This window comes from Enhydra lutris, unplaced genomic scaffold, assembly GCF_002288905.1.
Source record: "Enhydra lutris kenyoni isolate GAN:26980312 unplaced genomic scaffold, ASM228890v2 scaffoldscaffold43, whole genome shotgun sequence".
NCBI lineage: Eukaryota > Metazoa > Chordata > Mammalia > Carnivora > Mustelidae > Enhydra > Enhydra lutris.
This window is the reverse complement of record NW_019154127.1, coordinates 7,402,075-7,418,276: the sequence shown is the minus strand read 5'-3', so window position 1 is coordinate 7,418,276 and position 16,202 is coordinate 7,402,075. Positions and strand designations below refer to the sequence as shown.

Genomic DNA, 16,202 nt, shown 5'->3' with positions numbered 1-16,202 from the left:
GTTTTCCTTTTTCGGCGTGAAGCTTCTCTGGGGGCGCTTACACCTGAACTTTGATGCTGATAGTGGGAGAAAGACCCACTCTCCTGGGGCTTTTGGGTGACAGTCCAATGGGAACCTTTGTTTTTTTATTATGGTAAAATATGCACAGTAGGAAACCTTTGCCATTTTAACCATTTTTAAGTGTACATTTAGTGCAATAACCACATCCACAATCTTGTCGGACCAGCACCCTTTCCAGCTCCAGAACTCCCCACTGCACCCAGGTAACCTTCACTCTCCCTCTGTCTCTATGAATCTTTCTATTCTAGATATCTTACAAGTGGGGCACCTGGGTGGCTCAGTCGGTTAAGCGGCTGCCTTTGGCTCAGGTCATGATCCTGGGGTCCTGGGATTGAGTCCCCCACATTGGGCTCCTTGCTCAGCGGGAAGCCTGCTTCTTCCTCTGCCTCTGACTGCCACTCCCCCTGCTTGTGCGATCACTCTCTCTCTGACAAACAAATAAATAAAAATTTTAAAAAGCAGGTATCGCAGAGGGGTGAAATGATGTGGCATACGTCCTTTTGTCTGGCTTCTTTCACCTGGTATCATGTTTTCAGGGTTTGCCCATGCTGTGGCGTGTGATAGATGTGGTTCGTTTTCATGGTCGGGTAATGTTCTATCGCACGTAGATATCACATTAGGTTTGTCTGTTCACCCACTGACGGCCACCTAGGAGGTTTCCACATCCGGAAACCTCACACGGAGTGTGTGAGCCCTGATGTCTCACCGGATGCCGTGGTCTCAGGACGCTCTGGTTGGGCGGTGGCTTATTCAGACTAGCTGGAGCCAATGACCCCTCCTATGAGTGGAGCATGGTGGTGCAGCCCCCAGAAAACGGTAGAACAGCCCCCACAAATAGCATGACTGCAAGGTAAACCTTCAGTCTGCTGACGAAAGGGCAGCATGTCCCCGGGCTTTCCTGCCATTATCACCTCTCTGTTCTCATCAAACCCCAGGAATGAAGATTCTCTTCAAGAGGCCCCACAACAGCTCTGTGAAGAAAAGCAGCTCTCAAGGTCCAAGCCCACATCATCACTGGCCTTCGGATCACTCCCTCCGGAGGTGAAAGGGGCAGGCGGCAACGGTGTTGTTCCTCAGGCCCTGGGCAACTGAGCGGGGAACTGTGCCCTTGGAGGAGATGGCCCAAACGTCTTGGTGGTAGATATTCAAGAACAAATGAAAGAGGAGGACAAGAAGGATTTTAAGGGAAGGGAGGCGGTTCTGGGGGGCAGAGGTGGGGCCTGAGGCTGGGCCAGGACTGGAGGTCCTGCTGATTTCTGTCTGAAATGTTGGCTAGAAATGAAACGGGGAAACTTGACCTCACTTTCGTTCTGTAACCTGCTCCCCTTTCTGTTGAGTTCTGTGCGGGCTTCGGGTTGTAAATCTCCGGGAGCCTCATATTTCCCTGGAATTACTCACTATTTGGTGTACACATTTCCATGGTGTTCCTCCAGGGTGGGAAGGAGATGAGGCTGGAGGTAGGTGGAAAAGGGAACTTGCCACAGACTTTCAGGGCTCGGGGGATGTGTCTAAGGGCCACCTAGAACTTCAGGCCCCACTGGAGTCGAACTGTGTGGCAGGAAAACTGAGACCTGGCATCCCCCCAGAAAGAAAACCAGGCATCTCTACGGTGTGGGGATGAAAGAGGCTTCCCAGACCCTTTGGAAGCAAAGTTACAGAACAATGGCCTCGAACGTGTAAATGAATCAGAAACACATGTATTAAGTTTCTCATCAAAGTGCACGCTGGTTTTAAAAATTAAAGGGAAAGAGAAGGGTCTGGCAGCGTGCCCTCCTGGTTTTTTCCAAACCTCCAGTGTCTGAAGACCTGTCAGAGGGATTTGCCAAACCCCAAACATGGCTGGGTTCACCCATCCTTAGCAAAAGCACCAGCTACAGTTTCAAAGTGAAATACCACAAAACCCCTATGAACCAAATTTCAGGTTATGCTGAGTTCAGTTGTGTCTGGGAGTCACTGGGTGGGGGGCCCAGGGGCCACCCCCCAGGCCCCTGTGACTCTAGGGCTGCTGGGCTTCAAGCCAAGCCCACACAGTGGCTTCTGGGGTTTGGATGTAGGAGCTGACATCTCCCACCCCGCCGGGCCATTCTGCTGACCTCTGGGTCCTGGGCCAGCCCCTCTGTCCCCCAGCCCAGAGACCTCTCAGAGCCGAGCTACAATGGACCAGAGACCACAGTGGACTGAAGAATTCTCCAGCTCATCTCTCTCTTTAGCATCTCTTAGATGACTGGAGTTCAGAAGCTTTGCTAGAAGCTTCCTGGTACTTAGCTGGGAGAACCAGGGGACTTCTGCAGAGACAGGATGTCTTCTGCAAGTTCACAGTCTTTCTTTCCTACTCACCTCAGGGGTCTGGCCCTCACACTGAGGTGGAAGGATGCTGGCATTCAAGAAAGCCCATGCCTGAGGCTCCCTCCCCGAGCAGTGTGGCCTGTCAGCTCATGTTGTGTGCCCTCTTCCGCAAAGCCCTCCGTTTGTCCTTCTTGTTTCAAAGCTGCATGCACTGAACCATTTGAGAAGATGTGAAGTCTCTTCTCCGGGGAGACCTCCCTCTTTCGTCTTCTAGAGAATTCACTGAGCCTCAGAGGCTTTTCCTGGAACCCTCAAAGGAAAACTAGGAGGAGACAGACATAACAAGGGAGAACCTCCCCCAAGTGGCTAAAATAATGAACTTGGAAGACTGGAACTCTTTTCAGTTCACTTTGAAAAGTGCCTCCTGAATCCAGAAAGAACCCCTTCCCACCACTGCCTGCTGTCACTTCTGCCACACGCCAGGCAGCCCACCCACCCTAGGCCCCTCCAGGCAGGTGCCTGTCTTCCCTGCAGGCAACAGCATTTGTCAGCATCTGCCTCCCCAAAGGCCTCCTTCCCCCAAAGAGTTATGCGTACTCTGCTTGGAGCTCCTGGGAGCACAAAGTCCAAGTCTGTCATGTCATCCCTTGTCACTTCTCTACCTTTGCAGGGTTCTGAGGTTCTGAGGTGTGCTAGCGACGAACTAAGCTAACTGGTGTCTTCTCTTCGCAGCCCTAACCAAATATGTGTGGTTTTCTCCCATAACTGGTTAAAAGGACCAATTTTATGGCATGTATATTTTACCACAGTTAAAAAGATGGGGAAGAAATCTACAAATCTTAACAACTATATATGTGTGTGTGTGTGTGTGTGTGTGTGTGTGTGTGTATTTACATATAGATGTATCTATCTCCTCTCTCCCAGAAAGCTTAGCCACACACACCAAAAAGCAGAAGTAGGGTCTCTGAACATCGAGTCCTCCTCTAGGGGACTGCGAGGCGGCAGCGTGACTCACCTTGCAGGCCCATCAGGCTTTCTACTTTTACAAATGCTTCCTGTCTGGGTTCAGATTTCACTTGCCCTAAACAGCCTGTGGGTACCCCAGTGGGCAGGGCAGGGCTGACTTGTTTCACAGACGAGAAAAGGGAAGCCCAGAGAAGCCCCCCAGGCCTGAGGCCTCCAGGCGTGTGAAGCCGGTGGGCTGCCCTGGGGGACGGCTGGGCTGCTCCAGCAACCCCCTCCCCCCTGCAGGCTGCCGTGGGCCCAGCGAACACAAATCAGTTCTTCTGCCTCGTTCACGCTCCCTTCTCTCTCAGGGATCAGACCTTCCGACTGGAAGGCATCCTCAAGTAAGAAGGGAAAGGACGGTTGAGAGAGCCGGGTCTGGAGCCACTGCATCTTGACCCTCCCCGCCCGCTGGGGTTGCCCTCCCAGGTCAGGGCCAGCTGGGGGCCCCCGCTGAGGTCGCGGCCACAGCTTTCCCCAGGGAAGGCTGCCTGCCTGCTCGCAGCCTCAGCTCTGGTGGCCGCCACAGCTCGGACGGCCTCCCACCAGCCTGCGTGGGCAGCCCCCCTCCCCACCACCCACACTACTACGTTCTTTCGATCGTAAGGCCCTACCTACTTCATGGAGATACAAGACAATCCCGACCTCGTGGGCCTTCAAAAACTTGTGTCCACAACACGTATTTCCAGTTCCTACTCCAGTGAGATGATGAAGGGAGAAGTGAATAATATAAAATAATATAAAACCTGATACCTGGAGAAGCGGCTATGCCCTGAGGCCTACGGCTGATAGCAGGTCTTTCAACTCATGACCTGTTTCCACTAAATTGCTTTCTAACTCACATTCTTGAGAGAGAAAAAGAGCACGAGTAGGGGGAGCAGCAAAGGGGGAGGGAGAAGCAGGCTCCCCACTGAGCGGGCAGCCCAATGCGGGGCTCGATCCCCGGACCCTGGGATCATGACCTGAGCCAAAGGCAGACACTCAACTGACCAAGCCACCCAGGCACCTCTCTCACTTGCATTCTTAGTATGACTTATTCCTCATTACATTTTGGCTTAACGGGGTAGCTCTCGGGGCAGTTTCCACCGTTGGGGTCTTCCAGAACTCTGCAGGAACAGCAGGTGCCAAACTCACCTGGAATCCAGGAAGATCAGCTTCAGGTCGAGGCTGGCCCTGAACATGAACATGTTACTGTGCAGCTTGATCTCTGTGACGGCGCTGGGCGGCAGCGACTGGCCCACGGCCACCAGCCCCACGATCTGGTAGCAAGAGTCGTACAGGGACATGTCCAGCATATACTGCCTGATCTTCAAGTAGCCACTGCAGTGGATGACCTGGGGAAAGCAGAGGGCAGAGTCAGCTGCCGGCAGCCCAGGGGTCAGACTGACACCCACTCCTCCTGGCTTGGGGCCTGCCTGCCTTCTCGAGCGTGCTGGACAGTGCCCCGCCCAGCCTCTACTGAGCAGTCGGGCCAACATGCTTCTTTCTCAGGAAACTACCATGATGGAATGTAAGGGCTGTCTCACCTAATTGACTCTGCTCAAGTAACTCCACAAGGTAAGACTCCAATCGTAATGCATTTATCCATAATTAACTCATCACCAAATCACTATCAGAGGCACAACGAAAGCACCATGGGAAGCTGACCGTTGGCTCCACGATGCTCATTGCCTCCCCGTGCGACTCGATTTGACAAGTTAACTTGACACTTACATCACTCGACAACTACACAATTCCACCAGTAAATGAAGAATTCTTTCAGTAGAATCAAGGGTCTTCCTTTAACGTATTTTTATTTTGTTTTGTTTATTTGTAACTCAAGATTCTATCCCCTTGTAATGAGCACTAAGCCGGAATGGCTATATGGCAACCTCTGATTGTTATAGCCAAAAACCATGCAGGAGAGAACGTAGAGGGTTTCAAATGGCTGACAGAAACACTGGTGCAACCTTCAGCCTCACTGTTGCCAGCATTTGTATGAGTTAAGAGTCAGTAAAATCTTGAAAGGATCCCGATCACCGTGACAGCAGCAACGAACAGCTAAAATCTTAAATTCTCTTTTCTAAAACGTTCCTCCGGGACTTCTGGATGCGTTCACTCTTTAGAGCCCCAACAAATCTTAAAATCCGTCCAGTCCACTGTCACATCTTACTGATGAGGAAACTAAGGACAAGGTAGGTGATCTGTTTTGCTTAAGATTAGACAGCTAAAAAGTGGCAGACATAACTCAAGACCCAAGTCTGTTGGGTAGAGGACAGCGCCGGGGGTTCTCCACCCCTGGTCAAAATAGGCTTCGAGTCTGGGTCAGCAAATAAGAAATGTGTCCCCAAACCATAAAACAGAGCGAGGTAAAGTCAAAGGAAAGAGCTCAGTGTGGGGTTCAAAGGGGGGGGGGTTGCTGAGGAGAAGCTGAAGGGGCGGCAGCTGCTGTGGTAGGGAGGAGGGTGGGAGGGGCATTCCAGAAAGAGAGGACACAGGTGGGAGAAATAGTCACTTCAGGCTCCAGAGAGGACTCAGAAGCTCGGAAGGCGATGCTCAGCCCTGACGTCCCCCAACCTGCCTGTCCACCCGGGAGAGGCTGACTTGGGTACGGAGGCACCACGCCACCCCTGGACTCGTCAGGGGCCCGACTCCTGGGTTCTGGAGCGAGCCAGAGCAGGGGGCCAGGTCTGGCGAAGAAAGGCAGCCAGGAGGAGCTCTGCCCCTTAGCGCAAGGGCCTTCTGCCGGTCTCGTCCCTTCTCTGCTTGCGTCCCTGATGATCATAAAGTGGGGCCAGGAAGACTCCCCTCCGCGGGCCGCAATGACTGGTAATTAACGAGATGAGAGTCTGCTGACCAAAGCTCTTTGGCCCTCAGAACAGGTTCTGCCATTAGTCAGGCACCTCACAGCCATCACAGGGTTTGGTCAAAGGCTCCAGGGCAGGAGCACCGTCTCTGTTCTCTGCATATTCACTGCAACCCCGCCACACGGGTTCTCAGTAACTAGAGGGCGGAGGCTCCAGGGGCACTGACCCGAGCAAAGAGGAAACTGCAGGAAAGGAAAGTTCTACCCTTGCCCACACTTATTCCTGGTCTCGTGCGATGAAATCCAGTCCTCCTGGAATATCCTTGCGGGACACCAGCTCTTGTACCTGCTGCAGGAGCTGGGGCGGGCAGCCTCCCTAGAAAGTTCTGCCTGGGGCAGGGCGAGATGTCTGGGTCCCGGTGCGTGCTGTCTGCAGATGCTCTTGCGAGGGAAGCAACCCTTAAAGCCGTGAAGACCCACCGCCGACTCCCGCTTCCCTCCCGCCACGCCAGGCTCCTCGTACCTTGTATCCACTGCATGTCAGGCCCGCGTTTCTTTTCGCCAAGACACACTTCATCCGCAGGAAGAACGACCTCTCTATCTCATACTCTGAAAGCAGGAGTGGCATTAGATGGGCCAACTGTCCGGTGATGCTTGCCCCAATTTTGTCCCCATGACCTCAGTCAACCCTCAGGACAAGACCAGGCAGCCAGAGGCCCCAACCCAGAATGCCCAGCTCCTGACCCAGGGACTTCCGCCTGCGGCTGGGCCCCGGCTGGGTTGGGGAGACCGGCCCTGTCCCGGTGTGGCTTCTACGTGCTCTAGAGGTAGGCAGCCGGAAACGTGGCCATGGTGGGAACTCGGGAGACACCAGCCCAGAGCCGACGTTGAGAACTCTAAGTGCAGCGGGCCCAGCCCTGCTCGCACGTCCGTGGTCCCCTCCGGGCAGGTGTGCGGAGGCCTGGTGCCAAATGAACTGCCTTGGCCAGTCCTGGGGAGGATGTCTGAGTTGGCCAGGAAGGCCCAGAGGCATCTGACTTCCTCAGGGATGAGGATGCTGAGTTAGGGCTCACAGGCACAGCCCTCTCTCCGGCAGAGGGAGGCAGCCACAGGGCGCCTCCTGCCAGCTGTGCCCATGGGCACCCATCCTGCCCGGGATTGCCAGGGAATGGGGAAAAGAACCCAAAAGACCCACTCGGTCGGCCAGATCAAAGCTTTTGCCCTCATCTATAGCCCCAGTCTGACCACCCCTCCTTTCTTGACGGCTCTGACCCTCCCCATTCAGTCTTTCCCTGGCTGGCCCGAAGGCCTCACCCACCCATCTCTAACCTCACTATTGCAAATACAAGTGAGTTCCCTAAGGAAACACCCTATGCTTCAGTGAGCAGACACCCATTCTCCGGAATGATGCGTCCACGCCCCTGGGTAAGGGTGAGGTCAGTCCACTCCTAATGAATAGCTACTTGGTGGCAGTTAATAAATTAATTTTTAAAGAAAGGTTACCATTAGGAGTGGAGGCAGTGCCCCCTGCCCCTACCCAGGGGGAGCAAGGGAATGGCCCGTGAGGCTCCTTGTCCCCCCACCCCGCCCCCCATTGGAGGGGCAGCCACATTTATCCACAATTCCTCTGCAGCGGGCCAGGGTCTGTGAGGCATAAAGGCTTTTCGGGAACACGTCTGCCTGTCTGCACCATTTCCAGCTATGCACTGAGGTGTGGACACTCGGGGCTAAACACCTTCACCCAGTAATGAAACATCCAGTATGGAAAAAGCCAACAGCACAACAACCAGGAAGCAGCGGGGGGGAGCTCAGAGGCAGAAAACCAGCTCTGTGGACAAGAAGCCGGGGACCAGTCCCAGTGTCCGTGAACCTCAGACCTTGCATAGTCGGGTGGCATCCCCATCTCTCCTGGAGCGTCGTGCTTCTCTTGTGTGGTTGCTACACCTCAGACATAAACCCCACAGGGACTGGGATTGGAAGGGTCTTGTGGTATTTCCAAGATACCGTTTGCTGTCATTTTATAAACAATTTATAGCTATGACATGGAAGGCTGACATGAAACCAGAGTTCGTGGGAGAAATTCCATTCCTGCGTACTAACACACTGTGGAACTTTCTAGAACAATAACAACAGAATGTTTTTAGGAATTCTCTAAGAGTCCTGCAGCCTCTTCCAGCGTTAAACAACCCCGTAGTGAAAGAATGAGACTCAGGTACTCTATTCCTGGCCAGCCCTCATTTTGCTAGCAATTACTTCTTCCAAGCTTATCTGTGTGCACTGAGGTGGCCAGACTGTTTGCAAGGACTTAAGAGTTACAGACCATAGTGGGGTGCCTGGATGGTTCAGTTGGTTAAATGTCTGCCTTCTGCTCAGGTCATGGTCCCAGGGTCCTGGGATCAAGCCCCCGGATTGAGCCCCACATCAGGCTCACTGCTCAGTGGGGCGTCTACTTATCCCTCTCCCTCTGCACACCCCCCAGCACATGCTCTTGCTCTCTTTTTCTCTCTCAAATAAATAAATAAATAAATTTTGAAATAAAATAAAAATAAATAAATACTTATATTTATATATAATATAAATAATAAATAAAATAAAATAAAATAAAATAAATCTTTAAAAAAGAGAGAGAGAGAGAGAGTTATGGACCATAGCTACAAGGAAGCCCCCACCTCATTTCAGAAACCAGCACAGAAATCTCTCTCCTTGGTAAGGAAAAGACGCCCAGTGACTACGTCTGGGGCTGAGAACACGGGAGCCACAGAGCTGTACCCGCAGTGATTTTCAAGCCGAGCACGCTCTTCTGCAGTCCCTCCTTCTAACCTTAGAACAGCCCCTCCCAGGACGAGGCCGTTTTCACCTGTGGGCCACCCCACCCCACGCTTGAGGTCTCTGCTTTTGCATTCTTTCCTGTGGGGAATTTTGGCCCAGCTGGGATGCCATAGTCCACAGCAGACAAGAGACCCACCGAGCGCCATGCTGGCTGGTGTCACTGGCTTGTCAGAGAGAGGGAGTTGAAAGGCCAGCAGCCCAGAACAAGGTCGTTTTCCTAGCATGCACGGCGGCTGTAACTTAGGGAGTCATCTGTGTAACAATGTGCTCCACATCCTCCCCCGAACAATCACACATTATGTCCTTACGCGCGCTTATGGCGGTTGGACCCCAATCCATCCGTGTTCAGTAATGGGACCGTCAGGTGGGGGATCGTGTCCCCACGTGGTGTCAGGCCAGGGAGGTAGACCTGCCTCCATCTGGACAGGAGCTTCTTAACTCATTCGTGCCATGGCACAAAAGTTACTTTGGTTAGGTTCCTAACCAGAGTAACTTTTTTTTTTTTTTAAAGATTTTTAAATTTAGGGGCAACTGGGTGGCTCAGTCAGTTAAGCGTCTGCCTTCGGCGCAGGTCATGATCTGAGGGTCCTGGGATCCAGCCCCACATCGGACTCTCCGCTTAGCGGGGAGTCTGCTTCTCCCTCTCCCTCTGCCTGATGCTCTGCCTGCTTGTGATCTCTATCTCTGTGTCAAATAAATAAAACGTTTTAAAAAAAGATTTTTTAGGGGCACCTGGGTGGTTCAGTGGGTTAAAGCCTCTGCCTTTGGCTCGGGTCATGATCCCAGCGTCCTGGGATCGAGCCCCGCATCAGCAGAGAGCCTGCTTCCCTTCCTCTCTCTCTGCCTGCCTCTCGGCTTAATTGTGATATTTATTTATTTATTTGAGAGAGAGAGAGAGAGTGAAAGGGAACACAAGCAGGGGGAGTAGGAGAGGGAGAAGCAGGCTTCCCGCAGAGCAGGGAGCCCGATGCTGGGCTCGATCCTAGGACCCTGGGATCATGACCTGAGCCGAAGGCAAAGGGTTAACCGACTGAACCGCCCAGGCGCCCCCAGAATAATGTTTTTAAATGCAGAAGATAAAAGTATAGGAGATCACAAATGGAACCTACTCAACTGTATTAAAACAGTTACCAAAGTATTTTTGGTAATAAAACAAGTGGTGATTTTGTTATAAATGTGCTGCTTTATTCACACATTAAATAACAATAGCCAGCAGCCGGCCTCGTAACTCCTGGAATTTTGAAGACGTGATGAGCATTAAGTGATAAGTTTAAACACCTGGGAAAACCATGAAGTGAAATGAAAAATGTGTGTGACTCGTTGGCGAAGCCACCGGCAGAGTGAGAGAGATGGCATACTGCTCATAATCCGTAAGCAAAGGAAATGCTACATTCCAACCAGACAGAATAAAGATGTAATTCTCCCCGCGCCGTTTCACAGACCCCCTGAGTTCTACCAGGGACCCTCTGGTCAGGAAGCCCAGGGACAGACGTGCGTTCCTGGAATTCTGAACCAAGAGCACATCTTGATGGCTTCACTTTACCTCCCACCAGCGCCTGTCCTGGCCTCTGGCACGAGACATGGGATCAATAGTGTTGCTTCAAAGGACAGAGACATGAAAGCAAACCCCCCACGCTGCGTGTGTGCTGGAGAGGCCCAGCGGGGCAGCCCCAGTCACGTTTCCCCCTGGCAGCACGGGAAGCAAACCCTCGAGTCACGCTGAAGAGCGTGGTATGGTTTTCATTCTGGTTTCTTTGCGTCTGGAGGAAATACCTTGGAGCAGGTGATGGTGAAGGGGCTGGTGGGCTGCTAGGACGGCTGTCATCTCGTCGTGGTCGGAAGGATGGATGTATTCATAGATGCTGTTGCCGGTGAGCTCCACCTGCCACAGAGGGAAGGGAGGGGTCAGAAATCCTCCCGGGGCCGCGCAGGTCGGGGAGGGGAAGGTGTGCATTAGGGAGACACATCCAGCGTCAGAGCTCCGACCTCTGCTCACAGCCCACACCCTCTCCACATGCAGAAAACATGGGTCTTTTATCGAGCTGCGCTCTGAACCATCCACCACGTGGGGACGGTCCTGAGCAGGAGGAACTGGGACGGGAAGGATGGAAAGGTGTGCCATCGAGGTGGGTGACACCCCCCCGCCCCCACCACGGCCCCGGGCAGTGTCCTTTACACAAGAGGCAGCTTACAACAGACCGGAGCCAGGGCCCGGGGGGAGCCAGAGGGGCCTGGCCGGCCGGGACACCAGCTGCCAAGTCCAGACTGTGGTCCCTGCGCGAGCCGCGTCCTCTCTGAGACTGAGCAGGTGCGACCCGCGGGGTCTCCACTGCCCTTGAGGAGACCTCGCCTTCCGACAAGGGCCCTTTCTCCATCAGCTCCAAGCTGCGCCCCTCAGGCACCGCCAGGCCTCTTTCACGTTGCCAGAAACATGTCCCAGCCCTCTGACTCTGGGATGGCTGGTCATCCAATGGCTCCCGCCCACGGGTGCGGCAGGGCAGCTGTGTGACCTGTGGGGACTTTGGGCCTGCTCCAGACAGCCAAGTGACATGGTGGTTATTTCCAGGGGTCGTGACCCCAGCCCTTGGACACCACCTACTTCAGGTACACACCCTGCAGAGGACACGACGGCAGGCCTTGAGCCCACGTGCGTGTGGGACAGGACCCTGCTTTGCAGGGACGGGGTTCTCTAGGACAACACCAGCATGACGACCATTCCACAGAGATTCCTGGCGATTCAGTGCTGAAGTTTGAGAACTTTCCTATTGTTCTCCCAAACATAAGTGCCACGATAGGGGATGTTAGATGTCATGCGATGGCCAGGATGCCCTGGCCCATCATTCCAAGATGGGCAGTGCCAGAGAATGTTCCAGAGACTAAGTCCATCAGAAGGGCCTTCTGAGCAGTGGTGGGTGGGCCCTGTCTTAGAGATGCAATGCCGCAGACAAGAAGAGTGAGGCAGCGGGAGCCCAGGGCAGGGATCTCTCTTCCACCACGGCCTGAAGGATCCCCACGGCCCAGGGGGATGGAAACTGAGAGCGTGAGAAACTGCCCTGGGGGGGGTGGGCAGGGAGCCATGGGCAGGTCCGACTCCTTTCTTAGCTCTGCCTCACAGGGAGAGGGCAAGCTAAAAGAGCAAAGGCAGTCTTGTCCCCAAGCACCCCCTTGTTATTTTTAAGTGCGTCGTGCCGTGTGTTTTGTTGGGAGGCTCCCTGGTCTCCGTCAGAGTGGAGACAACACGATCTCCTGTCAGGGTGCAGCTCTGACCCAGCTACCTCACGCAGCAGGACAACCGCAGCCGGACAATGTGAGGCCCAACCTCTCCTGGGAGCCACTGTTCCAAATTAGCATCAGGGCCACCAGCTCCTTCCCTGGGACTGAGCGGCCATGGAGAGGTGACGGAATTTACCCCAGTCCTCTGAGCCAGGTTTTGTCATTTGTTAAGACATAGGAGTTACCATTTTATTCACAACAAATTATGTTTCTGGCCTGCTAAGTAATCTTGTCCCTGAAACGGCTTTGGCAGTTCTGTTTTCTGCATTATTCATGGGATGTCTCTTGCCAATGTTATGCCTACAGAGGAACGGAGAGAATCATGTGATACAGAGAGCCTCCCTACCTCCCCACTTGACCCTAAAGGGGATTTGCCAATGACCAAAGTTATTACATGAGTTCATCAAACACAGTAAGGATTAAGAACTACATCGCCGTCTTTCAAATCATTTCATCCTTAGAAAATTTCGATAAACCAGCAAGTGCTAAGTCAGCCCTTCGGGACAGGACCATGTCCTCTTTTCCTGAAGCCAGTGACAGAAATTCCTTGTGAAACTCTGTCATGTGGGGAGTGACAGAGGCTAATCAATAAAGGAGTTTTTAAAAAAATTGATTCACAATTTCAATGGCTTATTTTTAAAATAAAAAAATAATGAGAAAATTTTTTGTGTGCAGGCCTATCATTTCTCCCTTACCCACGTTTTTAGGGGAAAAAAAAGAGCATTCTGGTTTGCTCCAAGTTCTTCATCAGAGAAAAGTACCCCACGTCTCTTCAGAGAAAGTATATTTATGTACTCGCAAGAACATTTGCAACTGTCCTTACAAGGATTCGATTCGCGTTTAAATCCCAAAGTAGCTTCATCTGTCCTCAAAGACCCCATTCTCACCGCATGCATTTGGAGAATGAGGACAGAGAAGGTCCATGATTTAAGAGGCTTGATTTTCTGAATCCTTGCTTCAATTATAAACTCCAAGCCTGCCCAGGAAGTAAAATGGTCTTCACATAACGGAAATGTTTTTAAAGAACAAATTTTGGAATGATAAAACAGGGCTGACCTTGACTCAAAATTATGGTTGACATGGTGTTTCCTGTATTTACATATCTATTCCTGCTTTTGAATGGTTGGAAGAAATGTGACTACCTCACCAAAAAAAAAAAAAAATTATGGTTGTCGCTATAAAACTCCCCGGGTCTCATACATCAACCTTATTAAAACAGAACCTCAATGTGATAGTTTAGTATTTGTAAGACCCTGCTAACTACAAAATGAATTGCTTTCCTACTAAGAACGTTTTTATGCTTTGCTGAATAGCTTTCCTTCCTGCCAAGAAAACTACATATGATAAATACTGCACTAAATGGATATATTTTGGGTTGGAAGGGGAAAGTCACCCAGTACTCTGGAAACACACATTACTCTGCTTTGGATGTTTTGCTGACTATGGTAAGCATCAAAAAAAAAAAGATGGTTTGGACTTCAGAGTTCAAATTATGTCAACAAACATAAAACGTTGTCCTTTCTCTTTATTTCAAAAGTGAAAGGATTAGGTCTTATGGCCCCAAACAATACCATGGCTATTTTTACGGCTGTAGTTCCGGCCACAATCTCCAATATTATATTTTCCTTCACATATCTCATAAACGGCCATTTCACACATATCTACAGTTATTTGAAAATTTACATTAGTTATCTAGATGCTATGTAACATACGTGACTCTGGTGAAGAAATTTCAACACAGGGATGCTTCCAAGAGTCCACGGAAATACACAGAGGGTATACAGGGGTTTTTTTTCCCCCTTCTTCCAATATAAGTAAGTTAATTACATCAACCAAAACCCATGGAACTAACCACCTAATAAGCTTGCGTGGGTAAAAAGTGCTTCCGCAACTCTACCTCTTCCAAACAGATCTAAATCTGGCTACATGAATTATTATGTATCATTGTGGACACATAGACCAGGGAGAATTTTCAAGCCTGTAGTCTGACTCTGTTTCCCCACACTCGGACTGTGAGCTGAGGACACAACTTGTATTTTGTGGTTCTCTCTCTCACTCTTTGGTCCTGAAGTCTGACAGCGAGGATCACCATGATTACTCATTTAAAAGCAAAAATAATAAACACTGCCAGATTTGTTACTCCCACACTTGTTTTTAAAAAGTTCAATAAAACAAGCGCCTGGCTGGCTCAGGGGTTAAAAAGCCTCTGCCTTCAGCTCAGGTCATGGTCCCAGGGTCCTGGGATCGAGCCCCTCATCGGGCTCTCTGCTCCGCAGGGAGCCTGCTCCCATCCCCGCCAATCTCTCTGCCTGTCTCTCTGCCTACTTGTGATTGGTCTGTCAAATAAATAAATAAAATCTTAAAAAAAGAAAGTTCAATATAAGGCCTTGAGAATTAGGACGGACTTACAACACAAAGAATGATTTTTATACTCTCAAATAGATGATTCAGATAGTTATTTAGGTAGTGCAGATTTTTTTTTTTAATTGCTTTGTTGTGAATTATCACACAGTTATGAGAAACCTAAGAGCTTAGGTTCCCCAGGAGCTGCTAACGTAGAGTTTAACCCTGAATTAATGGGAAAGATATTGTCACTTAATGAGATAATGTCACTAAGAGTAATTGAAAATTCTTGGAACACAGACGGACACTATGTAAATATAAGTATTAGTATTATCGTTCTCCATCAGAAAATCTGTTTAAAGGGTTACTGGGACTACTGGATAGAATTTTCTTAACACTTTCATCTCTGAGGATTTAAAAAAAAATCCTTAAGCCTATTTTAATAAAGTTTTCATGTTTGACATATTTGCCTGACTTCTTACTACTAATAAAAAATAATTTAAAAGGTATAAAAAATTTTTTAAGGGGAGAAGTTCTTGACATCCTATTTAATACTTCATTTTACTATTTAAGTAAAGAAGACAGAAAAAATACACACCATGATTCTGCCTAGATTTCCTTCTGCAGAGTTAATCGTGAGCAGGAGGCAGATTGGAAGGAAAGGTTTGCTGTTGCTTATTTAAACAGTTCAGTGTGGAACACTCCCCAGACACAAACGAGGACTCGTGTCTGCACTAAAGTGTTTTTGTAGCTGGAGACTGATAGTGAGACAGTCCCGCCAAGAGACTGGGTTGGGGGGGGGGGGGGGGATCAGTCGCTCTACACAGTCAGTTTGGTTTATCTTTTTTTAAACTGACACTTCTTCCTGGCCGGCAACATACAGACAAAAGGCATCTCTATGACATTCTTGAAAAACTGAAAAATGACGGGAGCGTAGAACTCCCTCCTCTTTCAAAATGAGGACACCAGGTTTTATTGCTGCATTATGACCAAAAGGAAATGTAATTTTAATTGGGATTCTTCTTAGATTTCCTTTTGTAGAGTTCACTCAGGAACAGGAGGCAACTTGTCACCTCTCCAATATTTTGTTCATTCTTAATTATTGTGCTCACAAATGGTCAATTTCATTTCCCAAATAAAAAGAGGAAAATGACAGAGAGTTGTAGGATGCTAGAAGAAGTAGCCTGACTGAGTCAGCTGGAGTCCTGGGACGTGCACAGGGCCTTCTGATGAGCCAGAATATTCCACGGGACTAGCCAGCCCCAATATGTGCCCACCACAGGACACTACCCGAAGCAACTTTTGTGCTACTGGAAGTACAGTTCTAATGAAACTGGGAACACTTGGATTTTGCATAGCTCCCTATTATTTATAAAACACATAAAGTGGGTACTTTGATATAGTTCTTACCACAATCCTGAAAGAGAAAATCAGGCAGGATTTTCTTATTTAAGTGATGGTTCAGAGAGGCTAAGAACCTGCCCTACCAGACAATGAAAACATATAACTGGGCATTTCCCTTTTTGCTTTGACTGCTAGGGAGCTCAGATCTAAATTTAATATCTGAAAATAGTGACTGTACCTGTTTTATCTTTGTCCAGTCCTGTTTAAAGGAGGTGAG

General features: G+C 50.2%; 1 protein-coding gene across 1 annotated transcript in view; it reads right to left on the bottom strand.

Moving 5' to 3' along the window:
• LOC111155796 (single-minded family bHLH transcription factor 2) overlaps window positions 1-16,202 on the bottom strand; it is a 47,736-nt gene that overhangs the window by 17,770 nt on the left and 13,764 nt on the right. Inside the window, exons 4-6 of the mRNA XM_022516201.1 lie at window positions 10,739-10,847; window positions 6,660-6,745; window positions 4,486-4,685 (exon numbers count right to left, since the gene is read on the bottom strand). Coding sequence (XP_022371909.1) covers window positions 4,486-4,685; window positions 6,660-6,745; window positions 10,739-10,847 — 395 coding nt within the window. The remainder of the gene's footprint in view (window positions 1-4,485; window positions 4,686-6,659; window positions 6,746-10,738; window positions 10,848-16,202) is intronic.